Source organism: Takifugu rubripes, chromosome 1 (genome assembly GCF_901000725.2).
Source record: "Takifugu rubripes chromosome 1, fTakRub1.2, whole genome shotgun sequence".
NCBI classification, from domain to species: domain Eukaryota; kingdom Metazoa; phylum Chordata; class Actinopteri; order Tetraodontiformes; family Tetraodontidae; genus Takifugu; species Takifugu rubripes.
This window is the reverse complement of record NC_042285.1, coordinates 18520090-18543265: the sequence shown is the minus strand read 5'-3', so window position 1 is coordinate 18543265 and position 23176 is coordinate 18520090. Positions and strand designations below refer to the sequence as shown.

The following is a 23176-nucleotide window of genomic DNA, read 5'->3' as shown; positions in this document are numbered from 1 at the left end:
CAGACCGGGATATAAACATCACGGTGGGTGGTTGCATTTCATATCCCTCCCGAAAGGGGGGGGGGGGAAAGGAGATCAAGGGAATGTAAATGCTCCCACACCTCATCTGAGAGCAGAGCACAACTTATACTTTGGCTGCTATTTGCATCCGCACATGCCGACTCTTCGGGAAAAGCAGTCGGAACATTCGCCTTCGCAAATTGTGTGAAATCCCGCCAAGGATTTGGTGTAGAAACAGGCTCCTGCTGTCGAGCAGGCCTCCCGGAGCTGCGGTTGGATCTTGCACAATGCGTGACCCCGTGGACGGAGCCGTCGTCCAAGGTCACGGCGCTCAGAACAATTACTACAGTGTGAAGTGAATTTGGACGGGAAGCGTTGCATCAGAGCCAAATGTGGAATCCGCAGTTGGTTCCACAGAACGTGTGAGAAACAGGAATTCTGCACGGTTGAGCCGAGCTGCTTCTGGAAGTTTCAGAGGCCAGTCGCTGTGTTGGCTGAACTTACCTGAAGAACGTGGCTTTACAGTGACAAATCCAGGCAGGACCAGTCGTAGCCGGGGTCAATATGACAAACAGGCGTTTCGACTCTGCACCAACATTCCGGATCCTCACGCTCCCACTGATGCAAACACTTACTTATGTATGGAGCTGCAGCCTGCGAAGATAAAAGGAAGACTTTTGCACATCCGAGTGTGGATGCTGTTGAAATGCTGTGATGCTGTGAGGTTATTGTTGCCTACCTGTTTTATTGCGCGTCTCCCTGGCGACAAAAACTTGATTTTTGCCAGAGTGGTAAGATTGAAATTAGCATTTAAATCTTTAATCAGGGGAGATGTGGAACTGCAGAGTGATATTTCAGGTTCGAAATAATGACTATTTTCACTGTGTTATAAAAGCATGGGTCATTACGCCTTGACAAATTGACTTTTATTGTTCTCAGAACAGAATCGTTCTTGATTGTACTTTAGTGAGCTTCCAGTGAAACACAGGCCGATGTGGAAAGAAAGGGGGACGCGTCTGTCAATTACGGACGCCAGACAATTGACAAGAACATGCTGAGACTGTTAAGCTGTTGGGATTGCGTTGAAAGGGGGACAAACGGTGGTTTAAAGGGCTGCTATAGTTGTGCCGACGCTTCCAGAAATCACTCCAGTTTCCAGAGGCTACAGTGACAATGAGCAGGATTGAGACGACAGATATAATACCATTGCACGCAATTAGATTCAGACCCATGCAAGCGCTGAAAATGGATGATTTCCCAGGAGGGTGCACTAATCCACTCAAGTGCCACGGCACCTTGTCACGCACTTCTTTAAACAAATCATATTTTTATCCCGGTGTTAAGGTCACACTATTTACGTTTATTTCTGCCTCTGCCAAAATCATCCGGGTTTGTATTCCCTCTTAAAGGGTTCTGAACTGTTCCGGGTGGAAATGCACCTGAGCCGGGCTCACATTATAAGCCTGTTACACATCTATAAATGTGCTGCGCTTGTGGAGCAACAACACGCATCAGCGTCAAGTCCACGGGCCCATTAACGGCGCTGCTCTCGATTATCGTGGCGACGGGACATCAAGCAGCTGCTGCTGGAACCGAAAAAGACTGGCTGCACTCGGCAATGCTTCAGACGGGACACGCGGGCCAAACACGCCGTTCTAGACGTCGCGGCGATCATGAGGCGGACCCTCAGACCGATGACCTCCGCAGACATCTAGGATCCAGGTCGGCCTGACTTTTCCTCATTTGAAGAAGGGGGCAGCTGCTGTTCAAACCTGTTTTGTTGAAATACAAACTAACAAACTGTAACAAACTGACGTCCGGTGCACCAATTTGGACGTCTGAAACACCAATTTGGACTTTTCCAGTCCCCCAGGTTTGGCAGACAGTTGATCTCACAAAATTCCCCTATTCTGCATTAGCTTGTTGATTTGTAGCCAAGATGAATCAGAAATCTCTCAGTGTTTTATTGACTGAGCCCTGCAGTCTGTTAATAAAACTGTGTGCCGCATTCCTGTAAACACTCTTCCTCAAATATTAAAATGCACAAGAAAAATGCTAATCAAAAGCCATTAAAGCTCCAGTCCTGCTTCCTATTTTTAAATAATCAAAAGCTACGTTTAAAAGAATGGTTATTTGTCTTGTTAGCAGAGAATAATCAAGAGAAAATGTGAAAATAGATTTGAAACCGGTCATTCATTCCAGTTCATTTTCATCTCTGGTTTTAAAAGGCTCTTCAGTGATTCCTCACACACCAGACCTCTGCTGAATGGAGCATAGCTGGAAATTATGTGAAGTCGCCACACTCTCTGCACTAATAATCATAAAGGTGTAAATTGACTGAACCAGGCAGGTGCAAAAAAAAAAAAAAAAACCATAAAAACCTCCCAGCAGGATAGTGGGGGAAGTGTCAGATAAGCGCTCTTCGCACTGCACCCACACGGTCCTTGGTGTGATTTAATCAGCTAAGATGAAAAAACCTGGTTGGACGCGGGGTGCTAAAGGACAGCCATGTCAGTGAGACCGAGTCCAACTCTCCCAGTGGAGGCAGCATCTTCTTCACCCACATATGCTTTTTGTTTGGCAGCACTGAACACTGCTGACTGCTGATTCACGAGGATGTTGTATCGATTCTGAATACATTTCATTTTTTTTCGCCCATCTGGGCAAGTTGATTTTTGAAAAGTCATTAAAATGGATTTAAACCTACACCGACCAGGAAGGAATTGTCCAATAACCACACTCGGACACATCGACGGTCCTCTTTACACTGCATTATCATGCGGCGTGTTGTTACCTGCAGGCTCTGGGCGGCCTTGTGTGCTTTCAGCCTATATCTCCGTTTAGCTAATGAGATATAGCAGGGACCCATCCTCACTCTAGAATGAACACGCTGAGCTATTTCCTGCAACCATCTGACCTGAAGAACGGGCTCAGAACTCAAAAGGTCAACTAAAAGGTCAAATAAGCACATCGGTTCAGACATTTGGCCGAGTAGGAAGACAAAGATGTTTGGATCGTTTATCATTACGGGAACAAAAAAAACTCTGACTGCAAATAAGGTTGCAGCTATTAGACGTCCCACACTGTGCACTTGATTTTAAGAAATAACCTCTTAGACGTGATGAGTTAAAGTGCATGGTGCTGAGCATTAAGTGGACCGGTGTTGGGGTGCTGATGCTGTCACACATCATTGAGGCTAAAGTGCATTGAACCGACACAAGATTAGATCAAAGTGAAGGGCTGGTATAAATTGCACTTTAGCCAATTAGATGTTGTCCAATCATGCGATCGCATTAAACGCTGGGGTAAGCAGCCCGACTGTAGCAGCTGGCTAGCATATTAAGTGTGTCCGTGCTATAGTTTAGTTACAAACACAAAGCTAGGTAGGTCTCTGTAACCACGCTGGAATCGAGGGGAGGAGGGACGCTCGCTCATATGTTCCGTTACTACCATGTTCTTCCTGCCGCTACCTCGTTCCTCATGCTTGCTAAACACCACAGCACAGTGTAGCACAGCTCTACCAGGTTCTGTGTGGAAGTTCTCCAGTAAATAGGGCTCTTAATTGTGGCAATACAATGTGTAAATGCACTCATTTATCATCCATCCTAATGAGACCTTTTCAAAAGGACAGGCTCGCTCCTCCGTCAATGCGGCATAATCTTGGAGCAAAGTAAATGTTAGGAAGTCTCTGCATTGACAGTAGGGAAAACTATAAAAGATGTTAAGCTTCCATTTGAATCTTCATCCTTGCCTTCACTCTGCCCATCAGAGTCAAACAGAACGGAGGCCTGATGTGTGTGAAGAGGGCAAGGCTCGGGCCAGAACCATCTAATCCCCGTCCAAATGGACCATTATCATCTGTCATGATCCGCACAACACCAAACAGTGATTTAATGGACTCGGTGATGATCTTTAAACCTGTTTATGTTACAACTATTAGAGTCTTTTGGTTTTTAACATTCGCTATCTTACTTGTGGTGGTGGACAAAGCACTTAAAGGGTGAAGACTAGTGACATTGGAGTAGATGACAGAGCAAATATTCCACTTCCTGCAGTTAGTGGCCCAGTTTTCTATGAAAAAAAAAGATAAAAAGTGCGTTGGGGAATATTTTCACCCAACTTAAAGAGAGGAAAGTGTGTCATGACCCAGTAATGTGTAGCCTAGCATAAACCTGTGTGAAGTCCTGCCGAATCGCTCCCTCGTGCCTCTGTCACATGAATCGGGAGCGACGGATCGATGTGCATTTGAACCCCCTCCCACAGGAGCCCCCATAAGAAACACATTTAACAAGCGCTCCAAATGAAAGCAGTGTGTAGTCAGGAGCGTAGCTGTCAGATGGGGTCAGTGACGGGAGTGTTAATTCCTGTGAGTCTTAATAAACACTGAACGCAGTCAGCGGTGTCATACTCCTGTTAGAACGGAGGAAAACACCGCTGAAGAGAGCCTTTCTTGCTAAAGCCAGCCTGTCAACAGTCACTGCGGAATAATCTGTTGCAGTCTTCTGCCACATGCATATCTTATGGGCTACCTTTGAAATCCAAATTATGGAGATCATTGCTGGATAGTGGAAGTACGCATTTATTTACTTTCACAGCCTGAATGCAACAATGCATAAATCAGTTCAGATTGATGTCAGGAGGTTTAAACATGGAATGTGTTACTTGGTCCAATCGTCCTTTCTTTTTAATAAAATCAGTGCTTTCTGTTTCCATTGTTGAAAGGGAAGCTGCACCAGCGAGACTGGCAGCGGTTACAGCTGCTGATGATTAAATAACAGCTGCATACTTTCACAGGCCCCTGCTGAATGGCGCATAAGATTAGAAGATTAAAAAGTACGTGAGCCTTTCTGAATTTCTTGGCTTTTTTGCATTGCGGTGTCATAAAACGTGATCCAAAGGCCACCAAAGTCGAGGAACTAATGGGCCTCAGATAACAACACAAAAACATTGTGATCTTTCATTTCTAATTCTAACACCCGCACAGTGTTGATGAAAAAAAAACCGCCATGGTTCCACAGCAGCTCTGGTGGGTTGAGGTCTGGGCTCTGAATTGGCCCTCTTAAAAGGAGAACTGCGTTTTTCTGACACCCTTTGCTTTGTTCTCCTACAGTTTCATTAGAGGTACGGATCCATGAGCCTGGAGAACCTTTGGAACAGCTTCCCCTCAATGGCAGCAAGCTGGCAGGTTCTGGCGGAGGAATTCAGGCCCAGGTCCTGATTTGGTCTAGCACGCTGTACGGTTGGAAGGATGTCTTCATGATGGCGTGCAGTGACCTTTTGATATCAGATGTAGTGCTGTCTGTTCTTTAAACGCTCAATAGAGAGACTTCACCTGTGTCCTTCACCAAATCCTCCTTCTCCGGACAGATTTGGCCAGATGGTGTCTGGACCCAGAGCTCCGTGTAGCGGGTTTGCATCATTAAGATGTGCAGAGCTTTGGTGGCGCTCCCAGTCAGCCCAGCCTCACCACACACTGAGCTAATGGTCTAAAGTCAAGGAAAGCTTCAGATCCTGATGTATTAGCAACATTCCGTACCACCGCTGTTCTCTGTTTTTATCATTATTTTAAAGTTGGGGGTGGATTTTGGGTCATTTATGTGTGTTTTTCTCATATTAATGATGAGATTTTAGGCGTTTCCCCAAACGCATGTGTGCTGACCTGGGCTAAGAGGATTTTTTTTTTTTTTTTTTTGCCCCCACCCTTACAAATAAAAAAACGGACCATTTTTCAAAGCCCTGGAACACGACAGTGTCACGTTGGGCGGCACATTTGTGTGGCCTGTGGCACATTCGCTCTATTAAGATTTACTGCACATACTTAATAATTTAATAATTCTAAACATAGCACCTCTTTAACAAATTAAATTCAGAGCTGTCACATTTACATTACCTAATTGGGTACAGTGCGAGCTGTTTTGCGCTAGTTTGTTTTATGTTTAAACAAATATGCAAATGGCTCCAGAAGAGGCATTTTAATATTTTCACCCTAAAGGGCTGCATGCTGCGTTCAGTGACACCTCTCAGCTAAAATGAATGCTACCCTCTCGGCGTTGTTTGTCTGTTTCTTCTGCTGCTGTTCTCCCCACACGGATGGTTCTCGTGCAAGTGGAACCATCTCCCATAGCATTTGTTGGAGGTGGAAGACAAGCTCTTAATCGGCCGTGTTGCCGAATTATTGAATTAAAAGCTTAAGTACTCAGGGTGAGCATGTCAATTTTTCACAAATGAATGGTACACTGCTCATTCCATTTTCATCTGAATAGATCATTTGTGTATGTAAAATGTAGAAGAATGGAGGTATTACACAGATCACTTTCATTGTCTGTAATTCCTTTTTCTCTGTGGCTGCAGTCATTCGGAGAGACAATTCATCCAGCGGTGTGTGCTGCTGCTTCATCTGCATTCAGCTCCACTCCACAACGTGGCCCTTTTTCTTTCTTTTTCTTTTTTTTGTCACGAGCCATTCTCTGGCTCGCTGTTTAATTAAGATATTTTTCCAAATATATTTTTTAGCAGCACTGGATGTTTAACCAGATTTATATCCGACATGATGCTGAACAAGGATTTGGTGGCTACGTCTGGGAGGAATGAGTGCGGGAGCAAACGGTTCAGCCCTTCTTCTACTTGACATTCTACACACCTGTCTCCGTTCCCCGTGTTCTGAAACCGGGGACTGATACACATAAAATGATGTGATGTTTCTGTCTGTGTTTCAGCGGCATGAGTTGCTGTGACCCACGCAATCTCCCTCTCAAAGAGTATTTCAACTTATGCAGATGAGCTCATCAGAGCCTGCCTGCTGAGAAGAGACATCTAGGTCTGGAATTGTGTCAATACCAGCACCAAAACAAATGCAAATCAAAATCCAAATTAATGTGTTTTCCCCGAGGAGAAACCAAGTCGTACTTATAGTCGACTCTCAGTAGATGACAGGATTCTGTTATCCCGAGCTCATGAAAAGCAAGGTGCTCTGCAACCTCTCACAGAGCCGGGGTACAAAAGTCAGCGTCTCTCTACGGAGAAACTAAACTCAGCTCAGTAAGAATAAAGAAGAGGTGGGGAAAAAAAGCCTGCCGACTGTTGGTGGCTTTTTTTTGAACAGATGAAAAACAGAAACATTTATGCATGATTCCCAACGTTAGCGATCTATGTCCGTAAACATACATCCCTGTTTGTGCTTTAGGTTTATATCCTCTATCAATATCAAGTGGAGGTACAGGTCTGGCTTAGCTCTGAGGGCCTGTAGTAAAATTACACAGATCGAGGCAACAGTTGTCCTCATTTCTGTGTTTTGAATGCTTCAGCTAAAATCGGGCTGTAAGTGTTCTCACGACACGACTGAACGGTAAATACAGAGACAAAGACGTCAATGCGCCGCATAAACTGCCAGTCTTGAATTCTCTCCAGGGAAGATGCCACATTTTAATGTTGTATGATTCCCTTTTCTTTAATCTACTTGAGATAACCTTTAATGCATCATTTGTTCAATCTAATGCTGCTGCAATGACCCACTTTCCCCACAGGGATCATTAAAATTTAATTTTATCCAATCAAACAATTCACTGAAAGCGTCTTCGCTCGTAACTGACAGTTGCGGCTGTGCCTAATGCTTTCATTTTTGTTCGGATCTCGTCTCATAGCGTGCCAGATGCATTTGTAAGTAAATATAGGCCTAGTTACAAATAGACATTTACTGATGGCAGCTCTGGAGCCTTTTGAATTGGAGTACAAAGGCATGAGCGGGGTTACCGTGCTCACTTGATGACGCGCTCTTTGATAAAGGACTGAGCTTCGGAGCTAACTCGTCATCCATACGGTCCCTGCTTTTATTGGAGGTTTTAACATAAGAAGGATTCAGAAACTTCACTGATATTCCCACTGTGGCTTCTTTGACCATCTTGATATTTCGCTTAAGCGCCGCTCATTGTTATTAATGTGTAATAATAACACGGTGGATGGCATCATTTCGCTCCACCAAGCAAAATGAAAGGAAGCATTACCGTCCACGCACAGTGTGTACAAATTTAATAAAACACAACGAGTACAGTAGCCCACATTCACATTGTAAGCTCAGCTTATTTTCACATAAACCGCAGAGGACGACAATAAAATTACAAATACATTCTTAAAAAAACCTTGTTTTTTTTTCTTTAGGAACCTTAAATGGTTTTATGAAAAGGGATGTTCCCTGTTGCACCACCATTAACAGTTCATAAGACACTTCACTTTTGTATTTAACGTCACTGATATGTATTTCAGTCGCGTGTGAATCCAAAGACATGTTCCTTATACACTGAATGGGGACAGAAAGCTTCACAGTACGAAAGCAGACAGGACTCATTAGCTTAACAGTTAGCGATTTGCTCAACGGCCTCACGAAATCGGAGCGTGAAATGTGTAAAATACAGACATCTAAACTGACAGGTACAGCACACCATGGAAACACTTGAAGTCAGGTAAGCACTGGCCCCCTCCCCATTGGAAAAACCCCTTCACGGAAGTCAAGGACACATATTTCACTGAAACACAACGAGTCACAAACTCAAAAAAGAAAAACACATGAAGCAGATGTTCTCTTTTTTTGGTTATACATTGTGTGTCTGGACACCTGTGTCGGCCAAAATAAATCAGCTGTTACTTATTCGTCTGTGATACCGCCCTCATCATTAGCATCGACGCACCCGAGGCGGGCCATCACCTGACCTGTCAGGTTGCAGAGTCTTTGGGGTCGTGGGCGAAGTCCGACCCCCCGCACTCCTGGCTGATGATGGAGCTGTGGATCAGGCCGCTCGACAGGGACTTGGGTCTGAGCTCACAGGTCAGGTAGGAGGGCTCCTCCAGCTCAGTGTGCAGAGGGGAGCACTGGCCGTCTGGAGGTCCGTAGGCACTGATGTCTGACCCGCCCTCCTTCTCGTCTGTGGACTCTTGCTTGGCCAAGTTCAGGGGCAAACTACTCTTGGTGGGGCTGCCAGACGCAGATGGACTCTCCTGCAGCGGCGGGCTCAGTGCGTGCTGCGACTTTAAGTAAGGTTTGACATTGGCCACGAGGATTGTACTGTCCCGCTGTTCCTTTCCAAACGTGCTGAGGGTTTTTCTGCTGCTGCAGCTGATGGTGCCATAAATCTCTGTCTCTACCATGGCATCCATTCCCACAGGGATGAAAAGGTTGGTGCGATTATCGGCACTGTCTGCTTGGCTTCCTACCCGTAACTTTGGCATCCAGCATCTGTCAGAATGTCCCAGTGCGCGACATTCGTCGGTGCAGTGGACTGATTTGTCTTGCTCTGTAAAAATACAGTTAAACATTTGTTATTGGATCCTGCTGGGGGAAGAGCAAACAACCTCAAAGAAAACGGATGGCATTTTGAATGATGAGCACAGTGCAAGAAACAGCCCTACTGTTAAAATCTGCAAACTGTGCACGGCTGATTTATGACAACCGGCAGCCTGTTGCAGCAGCTACGGCAGCGTTCAAACCCAGGAAAGTTGTTTTTATTAACAGACATGGAGTCTTTTCTGGTCTAGAAATCACTGACAATGGAACCTTCAACCCGCCTTCACAGGAAAAGTAAAGAAAAAAGCCCAGCTGATATCTTCTGTCATTTGTTGCTCAATACAGCAGGAGTTAGTCAGCCCATTCCCTCCTGCTGTTTCCCAACAACCTGTGTAGGTGTTTCCACCATCTGGTGCAGAGGCAGCGAGGTGCTTCTTATTTACATTTTCCAGCAGCGATTTGAGTCGAATTAAAAGAAAATGCAAAGGGGGAATTCATGAGCATGTTGTTGCCAATGATAGAGATGAGGGTGGGGACCGCCGGGGCCCCTCAGGGAAGGTACCAGTCTGACGTCTAAAAGTGAAATATCAGGTGAAGCTCTCATCATCGTGGCAAGCCTGGTCTTTAGTAATCCTCCTAATGGCTTTCAAGGACTATTGTGATCTCTGCAGCTCATTTTTTGAAGATCACTTCTTTTTACTGGATACTTTCCGTTACTTGTCCTTGTTTTGCATAGATGGTAGTTAGCAAAAAAAAAAAGTGGAAAATCATTGAAATGATGGTGTGAAACAATTACTTTAAAAGCATATTCGGTCTCTTTGTCAGGCTAATAAATGCAGCCGGTATAGTCTTTCCTCCCTCCTGCCAGCTTGATGCGTCACTATTTGAAAATGCAGGTATACGACTGCAAATCTTGCAAATTGCTCCTTTATATATAGTTGAAGCATCACCTCAGTGGTACTACATGAACACTCCTGGAGGAACAATTTCAAATTGAGGGGTGATTATTTATGTCACTCCATGTAAAGAAAACATGTAACCGTTTATTCTGCAAAACATGTTTTTTTTTGATTGAAGAGGTTCTCTGATTATTGCACCGCTAAAGTGGCCTCAGCTGCATTATTTGGTGCTGAACGCCACGGCCTAACACCACGGCATTGTGCACGACTGCGACTGCGTATTAATGTCAGCATAATGAAAACTGGACCCAAATGTGTTGGAGTCCAACATCGTGCCTCCAAAAATCAACTCTAACCCTGGCACCAAATGAGCTCAGAGAGCCAAACAATAGGGGATTGAATCAGGGCATTTTTCCCTGTAGCCAGTATTTTATGATATAAAAATGAATCTGACAAAGATGCATCAAAGCACTTTGCGTATAATGTCAGCCTAAAAGGCGATTCCCTTCCGTTGTTTATGAAGAGAAATGGCGCTTTAATTAGCTGTAGCAGTGCTAACACGTGGTTGTGATGACAGTCTGGATGCAAACAGATGAAAACAACGACTGATAAATCCATCCACACTTAGTGTATTTAATTATTTAGTTTCCAGTCAAAACAGACCGTAAGAAATAAATGAGCGAATAAAAACACAAACAGGCAGACAAAGACAGACACATCTCTCCATATGTAGGTGTTCCTCCAGCAGGAAGGCATTATTCACATCCCATCTGTCACCAGACGCCCACCTCCCCGCTAACCTGCCCTTCCTCTACCATCAAACCCACAAATACTGCCTGAAAATTTCAGCCTGTTCGTCGTCGTGGAACAAACAACAGCAGCGGTTAGGACACCGGCGATCAGCTCCCGCAGCTTTGGCGCCTGAATGAGGCATCTCCATCTTGCTCACATGCCACAGTGCGATTTTAGACACAATGAGGAGCCGGAGACTCGCAGTGAACGAGGCACTTGATCTCATTTTCAAACCTGGCCCTGATGAGGATTAGAATCAGCCTGGAACAAGGGGATGCTCACGTGATTGGGCTCTTCCTCTAACACTCATGTGTGCATGTGGTAGAGGAAGGGTGTGTGTGTGTGTGTGTGTGGGGGGGGGGGGGTTCTCTTGTTCAAAGGCGACTTACCTTACCAGCCTCGACCTGTTTTCTGGAGGATATTCACGGAAGATACCGAGTCAGTGCTGAAACGCCCCTGAGGCGCCAGAACGTGCATGTGCCAAACTGAAAACTCATTTACAAATCACAGGTAACTGATATCAGTTAGGCGACTCTTTCACACACCTACACGCCGCGCTTGCAGGGAAAAACACGGGACAAAATGAAACAGCTAATTACTACTCGTCTGTGAATGGAGGGGCCGTTAATGTGATGGGAAAGATAAACCCATTTTATCGTGTCTGGTAAGACGTAATTACTTTAGGACATGTTTCTGATGCGGCGGCTGTCATATGTAGGTTATAGGCACGCGCCGTCTCCGCGGCTGGTTGCTGTCAGTGCCATCGCTCCAGTTTCTGAGTAGCGGTGTAATCTGAAACGCCGTCTGGTTAATTGTGCTTATTCAAATCAAAGTGGCTGCATTTCCCATACTTCAGGATGAAAAAGCGCTCATTATTCTGCTTCATTTGTCAAGATTCTGGAATATTTTGCTGTACTTTAGATTAGGATAATTAGGTTTTCCTCCGTCTGTGGCTAGGGTGCGGGTGTGGACCTTGAGCGGGCCAGCTTGCGCCTGTTAGGGTCTCGCCAGGGTGAAGAGTCAGTGGGTTCATTCAGATCCTCAGGCAAATGCCTTGTGGAGCTTTTGACAAGCTTGAAAAATATCAAACGTACAAGTATGTATTTAAATGTCATATTTTGGAAAAACAACAATAAACCATCCCCCTCTTTTTGCAAATTGATTGATCTCTGGTGCACCTCCCTGCTCCCCTGCAGCAGATTGACTGCCAAGAGTGGGGAATGTGTGAGAATTGGTGTGAGGTGCACTAGCTCCAGTAATTAGCTCATACAGGGACGGAGAGACAGTTTGTAGTCTGTCAACACCACAACATTAAACAGGCAGCAGATGAGACATGACTCCTGTCTTATGCTGCATCTGTCATGCAAGAGCCAGGCTTCATTTCATATTCAGAAGGTCCAAATCCACCTCTCTGATGCCCCATCGTCAGGGGTGGAATAGACTACAGTCCTTTTTCGTCGAGCTTTTTCCATTTCCTTGGGATTCTAAGAAAAACCCTGTTGCACTTCCACTGAAATTAGCCTGAGAACAGTTCCCTGGTGCGGTCGGAAGGACTTTTCAGATTATCTGGCATTCTTGACAGATGTGCAGAAGGACATGCCAGCAGCTTTTCTTTCATTTGTAAAAGCTTCACTTTGTTTGTGTATTTATCATTTGTAAAACGGAGAAAAGGCGCTACAAGAAGAGGATGGACGATGGGTCGGGTCAGCGCAGGTAGCTAATTAAATGTACTTTAACTAATGGACTAAAGAATTCATCTAACAATGATTAAGGAATGTGCATTTGGCTGAAAATCCCCAATCACGTGCTGGCCTGCTCTTAGAAATACAGATGTGACCATGGTGCATTCACTGGCAGCATGACGACATATTCCCAGTAAAATATTTCTGCCCTCTTCAAGAGCACACGCGCACTGTCTCTGTGCAACATGGATACCAATAATGTCTGACATGAATAGAAATGCACTGCTCACTCCGCCCGGCTGCTCTCACGCTCAGAAGACAGCCTGTTTATTTAATACTGAATTTTGTGATCCGTGTTTCGCTGGAAAACAATAAACAGGCGGGCATAAACCACCAAAGTTGCTCCAGCTGTCGGCGGCTGATCCTGTAGCGACGACCTGACAACTACGATCCTGCCTCGTTTATTGAGATTAATTGGTCGTCGCGATTATAATAATTGCTAATTCTTCATTTGTGGGAATACATTTTGAGGCTGATACACTCACACAGGTGCTGATTTGAATAGTGCCTGAATATTTACAGTCGATTCCTGATTGAAAGCCTGTTGAAATGACACATGATAGAGGGGGCTTTCAGCGGTTTGGCTGCTGAGTGGCGCACATATTCCACACATAGACGATGGGTTTAATATCAGCTGTGCCTGTCAATCAATCCCCCAACTGCCTGGAGGATCAATGTCAGATGGTTCACGCCTACCAAAAACATGGAATTTTTGTCTGTCATCAATATTGTCTGATAAACTGGGCTTTAAACAACGGACACGACCAACTTGCTGTCATCAGTGAGCGTTAAAATGCAGTCCCAGAAATCAGACTTTCTTCTTCTGCCCTGAAGTTAAACAGCCAATCAGCGCGCACCTTTAACACATGGCCGACACCCAGATTCCACCTGAGGCAAAACCGGGGCTGATGGTTGCTGATTAAAGCAGCGTGGGACACAGTCTGACGTCCTGTGGTCAGGTTTTGGTTGCCTCACCAACACTTGAGCCTTTATTTGCCGCTTTTTATATGCTTTGTATCAGTTGTGATTGTCTGTCGCATTTTGCCATATTGGTTATCTTTGTTTTTCTAAAATCATGTCACTAACCTCAATTTTAGGTTTGTAGATAAACAGACACTCCACCTAAAGTACCTACAGCACCGGCAATCTGTTTTTACTCTTCCCACAGCAAATTTAATTCCAAGGCTTCAGACAGCAAAGGCTTTTTCCCCCTGTCATGTGATGTATTATCACAACTTACAAGGTAACGTTCACGCATGAGCCATTCCAACGGTACTTTTTTCAGGACTTGGAGCAGGAATAGAGTTCAAAATGCATTTAACATCAGAAGGGAACGGACTAAATGATGGCTTTGATTTGGCAAAACCCCAACAAAGATCCTGCATATTATAATTGCTGTGCTTTGAAGCATCTGCAGCCCAGATTACAGTGGCCTGTGCATTCGCTTCCCTCTGTCTTTCTCTCGGCACCACAAAGAAAAGTATTTTTTTGAGGCTCAGATGTACTCAAGGCCAGAACAATAAGCATAGGCAAGGAGAAGCGGGGAGATGTTGAATTCATTTCCATGGTACCTATCAAGGCTGCAGAGAAGCTAGCAAATTATGTGTGCTTGGGAGGTTGAACACAGAAAGGCAATTTTTATTTGTGCCATTTTGTTGTTTGTTGTCTGTATGGCCAGTAACAATGTTCAAATCGTGTCTCCTTGTTTACACTACATGAAATCGTCAGTGGTTAAGGATTATAAAGGTCTTCCATCTTTCTTTTTGTCCACATGGCTGAACCTTTGATATAGTGGATATAATATATAAAACAGCTATTATCATCATGAATCTATTATCACATTATGTTAGAAGTTTTCTAATATATTATTTAAGAACAAAAATGGGAACTATGAGGAATTGACAACCCTTTCATGTATTGTCGCCTGTCTCGGGCGTCTATTTCCATTTTCTATTCTATGAATGAATAAAAATTTGCCAGATAATGGCTAAAAGTGACAGACTTACACAATAGTCTTACAGTCCACAGCATTTGCATATTCACATAATAGAATCATGACAAAGAGACAAAGTATTTGTGATCTTATATGCAGCTGTGAATGGAGCAATAATGTCCTTAAAAACAAAGAGACTAGCTGTCCATTATAAATAGAATCAGAGGAGGCCCAGCAGCAAGCCCACTGTGCATCTGGTGTCTGAGAGAGTGAATAAATATTCAGAGTGCATGATAGTGGAAGCTGCACAGGTGCATACATTACCTGTATCAAAGCAGCCAAGAGACTAGAGGGAAGGTAAAGGTAAAGACATAAAAGCAATACTACTTAACCCACGAGCTTTTTCTGCTGGCACATTTGAAACAGAAGGAAAAGCAGGGGGGTGGGGTACCGTATAGCACCTCCATTTTAAATAGCAGCATCTCGTCAAAATCTGTGTGACGAACAGTTGAATAAATGTACCTGTATGTATGTGAGAAGTGGAAACAGTGTGTGGGTAGAGAGTGATATTTTCCTGTGATCAGGTCTCATCCATTTGCACATCTTCCATCAAGTCAGCAGACAGTGACACCATTTCATGATCAACTGACCAACCCAGAGTGAAAGAGAGCCATTAAATCCAACCATTAGCTTTACTTTTCGGTCACATTTCTCACATGGAAAAGCGTTTAATATTTAACACAAAGGCCCACTTTGCATGTTGCTTATCTCATATATGCAGGTCTATAATTGAACTCAGACATGTGAGTTGGCACTGCAAATGTAAATATTCAGCCTTACATGTCGAGAACATCTCTTTAAACATGTGTCCGTCTGACTGGCCTCAGAACTCGGGCTGAATGTGATTCAAAAATACACCCGGAGCCAAATAAAAAAAAAAAGTGATTGAATTTACACCTCCCACAGAGTCAAGTTTGGTCTGTCATAATTCCTCCCAACACACACTCGCACGCACATGCACAAAGCATGGGCGCCGATACGAACAGAAGTGAGACAACAAGGAGATTCACACATCTTCTGCTCGCTGAAAAAGGCTTTTTTTCTCTTCCTATTGCTGTCCTTCTGATCATGCCGCAAGCAAACAATTCACAACAATGTAAATGGGGAGGAAAGTGCTGCACACAGTGACCAGAACCATTTTCTTCACAAAAAGAAATGAGAATCATCACAACTTAACTCCGGTCCCTCCGTCATCTTTAATCTTATTTGTTAGCATAGCCTTCATATTTTTTTTATAACCACAGCAGCTAAATATATTAATAGTCAAATCACTGGGTCAGGCCACTTGCAACAGACTGACAGTCACGAAGAGATTTTATTTCTGGCACCGAGGATCATTTCATATTTGAGAAATAAATGTAATGTGTCTATTTTCAGTCGGAAGAAGCGATGCCACCGCGAACGTCCTCATCACAGGGACAGCGAGCAAAAGGTGTAAAGAGTTTGTCACGTTGCAGCAGGAAGTATTTTGTGCTGCAGAAGTCTATCACGTTTCCTTGTCTGTCATGCTATTCCAGACATGCGTGCCGTGAGTTTGTGTCTGGATAATGGTGCGATCAGCGAGGCACAGATGGGTTGTACTCTGCCATCTATACGAGTCTGTTTGATGGAGAAAATCAGACAGAAGTTGTTTTAACATTCCACCTTCAGCCAGTGGACTTTTATCTTTTAAACCCATCCTCTACATTCCACGTCGGTGCCTCCTTGTCGTCTGTGAAACGCAGCTCTGGCTTCCTGCAATGGGAAGTGACACTAACTAGTGTAGGCTACGGCTAACAGAACCTCGGACGGACTTTTCTGGTGTTAAAATCGGCAGGCATTGCCTTCAACCGAGGATTAGTGGACCTCTCGCAGCACCAGTGGGCTGTTTGTGTAAACAGTGTCTGGCACCAGAGTCAGTTAAGCATCTTCCAGTTGCCAGTGAGATATCCACTCACCTTGTTCAAAAGGCTGGGCATTTACTGCCATTGCTTTCATCTTGAGGGCTTCTCTAGCAGACGTGTCGCAGTGTGAGCCTTTATTAGTATCCTGGTCACTATCAGCCTGGTCACTATCACCATGGCCACTGTCTCGGAGGCTCGCTCGTTCTGCATCCTTAAATGTTGAGCTGCAGCAGAATGGAAGGAGGGGGAGAAAACACAACCTGACATTAACTCTGCATGACTACTCCTATTAGACAGCCGTATTCGCTTGGCTTGAAGGATGAAGAAGCTGCACACGGTGTCCAGGAAACGTTTGGATTGAGTTCTTACCTTTGAACAAATGGCTGCCTGTTGCCAGCGTAATTGGGTTCTGAGGGGAAATTTTCTGTCTGGAATTGTAAGAAAAATATTTTTGCATTGGCAGTGTTAAAAGTTTTCCGACATCCTGTATAACATGATGTTCAGACAGGAAACGAAACAGTGTTCATCAGATTCTAATATATTTTTCATAACTCCTGCACCTGCCAGAGATGACAGCATGCTCAGAGCAAATTTTCATGGCAAAAAAGACTGTATGCGATTCCTTGATAGAAGAGATATGGCTTTCGCCGATGTCATCTTTTTTCCACCCATCTTGAGGATAATGTGTTTGTGTTGATCACACCCACATGCACTAGTGACTGGTGACAGTGCCAGGCCTTGTCATCTGTGTTATCATCCCCAAATGAGACTGTCTGCGAGACTGTCCCAGATATTTACATCGTTTACATCAGATAACTCCCCTCTGCTAAATGTTACGACAAGCCTGCGCTGTCAAATTAGCATGTTTGCTCCGTGCCATGTCTATGAGATGAGGCCGGGCCCCTATTAATGGCCCCCATCGTGCCAGCCTTGGGATCGGATGGGTAGATGTGGCCCGCATTTGCGTGGAGCGAAAACTGTAATTGTGAGGTTATGCTGTGAGCGCCGAGCTGTCGGGCGCGCACCGGTTCCGTAATGTGATTGGACAAGCTGTTCAAACACCTGTCCAAGCCCACATTTTGGGCTGGGTTTTGTTTTCAATCTACAGCAGCGAATCTGGCAGGGTCGCAGCAGCGTTACCCAAGACTCACTCTGTTTGCAAGTCTAACCGAGGAGGCTTTCTGATTATGCAGACCACCTGTACTGCTTTTACGGGAGATATGTGACGATGGAGCGCTCTTTAAAACGATCCTGACTACACAATTACGGCCAGAGGGGGCAACGCTTAGTGAAACGCCATTTTCAGCACACAAGTGCATTCTATCAGAAAGTTGGATGATCGTGCCAAAAACGGTTCCCTGCGTTGCAACAAGGGGAGAAATGTGATAATAATGATATTGGCTCACTGTGACACACTTTCTCTTTCTCAGTCGATTACTCTTGGTTGTCAGATTTGTATGGGGAACGGGGCTCACAGATAAGCAGGAATAAATTCCTGATAAAGAATACAGTGTAGCAGCATCTTTACCTGTATCACTGACATCCTGTTTGCTGAAGTGTCTGTGCTAAGCCCCGCAAAGCTGGAGTGGCAGCCCGCTCTGGGGACCGTCAGGCTGTTCGGGGTGGTTTTCAGATACATGACCTCCGACCTGGGCAACGTGAGCGGCAGGGGACTCTGGTAGTCAAAGCATATTGGGGAGGTGATGAGAGATGGGCTGCTAACCACATTCATCCGACTTGCAGAATCTCTCTCCTCCATCTCGCTCTGCACCAGCATGATGTCACTCTTGTTGATCCTTTTCTTTTTGCCTTTCCCCACTGGAGGATTGGAGTACTCAGTCATGCGGCAGTTATAATTCCCAGTCTCCTTATCTTGATGCTTGGACTTGACAGCAATGGCCGTCATGACTGCTAAGAGCATCACAGAGATAATGCAGAGGGTAACGATGAGGGGCAGGGAGAGATCCCACTGCTGCTGTTCGCCACTCGTGCTGGAGCCCCCTCCTGCTGCCGTCTCCGTGTTCGCCTTAATGATCAGCTTAGCCACGGCAGATAAGGGGGGCTTGCCATGGTCAGTTACCTTCACCACCAGCTCAACCACGGGGGCGACCTCCTCCCAAAGAGCATGGGCAGTTCGAACCTCTCCTCCCACCGGGTCTATCTCAAACAGGTGGTCATCGTTCCCCTCTGTGATCTCATAGGTCAGGTGGCCACTCTCTCCGTGGTCGTGATCCACCGCTTTCACCGTGGTCACGATGTAGCCGATTCCGACGTTTCTAGGCACTGGGATTTCTGCTGTGTCATTCAGCAGAATTGGTAAAATGATAACGGGGAGATTGTCGTTAACGTCGAGGATGTTGACCCTGACTGTGGAAGTGCTTTCCATGTGAGGAGACCCTCCATCTTTAGCCTGAACTTTGAACTCAAAGGACTTTGTTTGCTCATAGTTGAAAGAGCGAGAGGCGTATATGGCTCCGTTGGTAGGATTGACAGACACGTAGGTGTACACGGAAACATCGCCGATGTGCGATGGCAGAATGGAGTAGGACACAGTGCCATTGCGACCAATATCTGGGTCGTGGGCCACAACGGAGCCCAGATACTCCCCAGGGATGTTGTTCTCAGGCACCTGTAGCATGTACACAGTCTTTGTGAAGCGCGGCGCGTTGTCATTCTCATCCAGAATTTTCACAGTGAAAGACTTGGTGTAATTCAAAGAAGGGATGCCGTTGTCCCTCGCTACTATGGTCACATTGTATTCGTCTTTCATTTCTCTGTCCAGGGGTCTGTCTGTGAGCAGAGTGTAAAAATTGTCATTATTTTCCTGCAGTCTGAAGGGCACATTTCCCAGCACCCTGCACTGAAGCTGACCGTTTCTGCCCGAGTCTTTATCAGTCACTCGCACCAAAGCAATGACAGAGTCAGGCGGCGCTGCCTCGCTGATGGCTCCCTGTCGGACAGAAACAAAACTTATTATGGGCGAGTTGTCATTTTTGTCCAGCACTTTGACAGTAATTTTACAGTGGCCCGGTATCGGGTTGGGACCGAGATCCTTGGCCTGCACGTCAAACTCTATGATCGGATTTTCTTCAAAGTCAATTTCTCCCTGGACCTTAATGACGCCAGTATTTGGGTCAATGGAGAAAAGATCTTGGATTCTCTCAGATGCGTATCCAGTGAAGGAATAGACCACTTGCCCGTTGCTTCCCTCGTCGTGATCCGTGGCATTCAGATCTATGAGTATTTTTCCAGGAGGGGAATTCTCCGGAATTTCAATCACATAAGAGGATTTCTCAAAAACTGGGCTGTTGTCATTGGAATCAGTCACCCTGACATTGATTTGCATGGAGCCCGATCTTGGATACTCCCCGCCGTCTATAGCTGTGAGCAGAAGGGTGTGATGGCTCTCATCCTCTCGATCCAGTGGTCTCTGGACCATCAGCTCTGGATATATAGTCCCATCACCCCTCACTTTTAAATCCAGAGAAAATGTATTGTAGTCATCTCGTGTGACCTGGTAGGTCTTTATCCCATTTTCCCCAGTGTCAGAGTCATGTGCAATAGTCAGAGGAAAGCGTGTCCCGGCTGCTGCATTTTCTGAAATATCAATATTAATGTGGTCTGAGGGAAAACTGGGCGAGTTGTCGTTTATGTCCAGTATATCAATCTTAATCATGCATATCTCCTTGTCGTTTGCAAACACCTCCATGGACAGCTGACACTTTGGGTTGCGCCTGCATAATGTTTCCCTGTCAATCCGCTGTTTGGTGAAGATGAGTCCACTCTCGGGGTCAACATCCACCAGATGTGGTGCCGAATTCTCCAGCACTCTGAAGTTGGATTTCTTCCCTCTTTCAGTGGTCCCATAACCGGCATCTTTAGCTATATTTCCTATAACGGTGCCGGGTCCTTGTTCCTCCGGAACAGAATAATTGAGATTCTTTAATGTCAGGGCTTTAACCCACAGCAGAAAGAAAATGGGTACAGAGAGACGCATCCCTTCTATTGGATATGCGGTAGTCGGGGGGGGGAAAAAAGAAAGAAAATCCTCGTTGACTTTCAACCTGTTGATTACTGCAAACCTACGGGACTAATCCCGAACCATGCGTGCAGTTTACGCCAATCACGCCGTATCTGCCTATAAAATCGATCCGCAAAACGATATCGCCCTTTAATCGGCGTTTTAACCTCTTTCACATGCCGCCCGTTTGAGATGAACTCTTTCTGTAAACAAAAATGACCGCCCGACGACACCAAACGCATGAATTAAACATCAAATTCAACATAGTGGACGAAGAATGCTTTGTTTTTCTCCCCTCCTTCACAGGGAGACTTAATGAATAATCGATGACTATGAAGTATTAATATTCCCTTCTGCGTCCAAGGTTAAAGCGTTTGGATCTCTGGTGCTGAAGGTTAGACCGCGGCTCACAAAAGCGCATTGCCCTCATGCGACATCTACACCTAGGCTACAGCACACACTGACATGCCCGTTCAAAATGCAGCATTGTCCGCCGTTGCCGCTCACGATGCGTGGACTTTTTTTCCCTGTGCGGCACACTGTTGCATACAGGTTCTGCCCGTGTAGCATGCACAGCCTCCCCGCGCCATAAAGTGGGATAAAAGCAGGATACCGAGCTGTTAATCCCGTCCAACCTTTTGTGTAGCCGTCATTCAAGAGCATCTGTAGCGCGGCTGCGACTTTTGCCCGATGATTGTCCTACAATCAGTCCTGTAATCCCATAATCCAGTCCAATTGGACCCAGTGCTCTGTCATCCTCCGTTCGGACAACGCTCATCTGCTCTGTCTGCGTCAGGGTTTTCCAAAAAAAAAAGAATTAAGCCAAAGAAATAAAGAGGATTTTCCCCCCCTTGGTTATCAGAACGAATCGCTCTTCCTGCGCGCAGTTCTCTCCGCGTCAACTGTTGAAACCTGCTCCCTTCGCGCTGATACCTGACCGGAATCCTCTCGACGCCTTAATAACGCACTCCGATGTCAGCCCTGGCGCATTTAACATAGTTTCTGATCGTCTTCCAGCAAATGAATGAGCGGTGACAGATCTAGCCTTCGGGGGCTTCTCCAATAGGTCTGGCAAGATCGCATGAAGAAGGGCTGTTCTAGTGCTACGTGATTCATTTACTGATGTGCGCGCACCGGAGCAGCAGCATCACGGAGAGGGAAAAACGTGCTGCTGGATGTTGCGCCTGTGTGGATGTGAACCAGGGATTAGGGCGAGATCGATGGAACGTGTTTGACCGGGGCTGTAGTAGAAGTGGTCAATTTAAGGTGGGGAGCAGTTCAGATAGGGATCGAAATGTTAAATTCCAAATGACCGTTTTACCCCCCCACCCCCCACCCCAACTGAGGTTATCCTCCTCAAAGTGGTCTCATTGCAATAGCCGCCTGTGCCACACTTATCTGAAATAATCTCCACATCAATCTCACGTCTCAGCCTGTTGAAAGCAGACATGGGCATGACTGTTGTGTATAATTTCCAGTCTTCCTGAGCAGCAAGAGATTGAATTCTCTCTTGTCAAGGGTAAAATGAAAGGACTTGAAAAAAGGCGGCAAGTAAAAGTGACCCCGCGCCTGCCGCAGCCCTCGGAGAAATTGGGGAGGGTAAATATTTCGCAACCCGTGTCCTCGAAAAGTTTCATCTGTCTGTATATTTCCCGTCATCGTCCGCAGAGCCCTGGCAGGTTTGGTCTGGTCTCTGCTCGATCCAGTCGATCAAATGGAAAACAGCCCAAAAACAGAAGAAGACTACGATTTAATCCCCTTTAAGTGGAGTCTTCTCAGTATTGATGACACTCTTGCAAGTGGGAACCGCAGACTCTTATCAGGACCTGGTAGCAACAGCAGCCTGCTGCAAACATCCCAAAACCAAACACAAACCCAAAGATGGGCTGTTTGTTTGTTCCAGGATAATCTCTGTAAAGGACATACAAGAATTATTTATGCTTCTGAAACGGAGTGGGGGGGACAAATCTTATTTCACAGCCCAAATATCACAGCTGTTGGTCTAACCCGCCTCTCTCCTGATATCACACTTTCCTCCACTTGTCTATCCACATCAATCTCATATCTCATATCGAGAAAGAAGGACTGACATTTAGTTCACTCAGCATTTCAACAAAATGACATTTGCATTTTTATTCTCACTTGACCGAATCTCGGTGACACGAGGCTCTCCTCGCTGAAACAGGTGCCCTATATGCGCCGATCTGTGAGTCAACACAGCGCCGAAATCAACCTTCAGCTGTCCCTCAGTTCATTTCCATTGTCTGTTAACATGGCTGCTTTTCCCTCCTGTGGGAAGCATCAACTTTGCCTGGCCAGGGTGCAGCCTGCATAAATTGGCTATTTCTGCAGGTAAGAGATAACGACAACAAAGGGAAACTAATTATCATTCACTCTCCGCTCAAACCTCAGCAAAGAGCTGCTATTGACAATCGTGTCCACATTGTCACAGTTATACCTTTTAATATGATCTGAGGAGCGAATGAGAGGGGGGTTCATATCCATATTTAATAGGCCATGTCTTAATGTGAGGCTTTGGCCACCTGTACTTCTTAATAGAGCTCATAATGTT

The 23176-nt window shown here is 45.4% G+C and overlaps 1 protein-coding gene across 2 annotated transcripts; it reads right to left on the bottom strand.

Annotated features, from left to right (window-relative positions):
* Positions 1 to 7999: 7999 nt before the first annotated feature.
* Positions 8000 to 21724, bottom strand: LOC101076473 (protocadherin-17-like). Of its 2 annotated transcripts, XM_029849083.1 has the most exons (5): positions 19455 to 21724; positions 18112 to 19373; positions 16953 to 17011; positions 16638 to 16807; positions 8000 to 9284 (listed from the first exon to the last, which is right to left on the bottom strand). In XM_029849083.1, exons 1-5 carry the CDS (start codon positions 20578 to 20580, stop codon positions 8707 to 8709), a joined length of 3195 nt encoding a protein of 1064 aa, XP_029704943.1. In that variant the 5' UTR covers positions 20581 to 21724; the 3' UTR covers positions 8000 to 8706. The 2 variants fall into 2 exon arrangements, with proteins under 2 accessions (XP_029704943.1, XP_003961928.2); XM_003961879.2 differs by having other exon boundaries at positions 18112 to 21724.
* Between the last annotated feature and the right edge of the window lie 1452 nt (positions 21725 to 23176).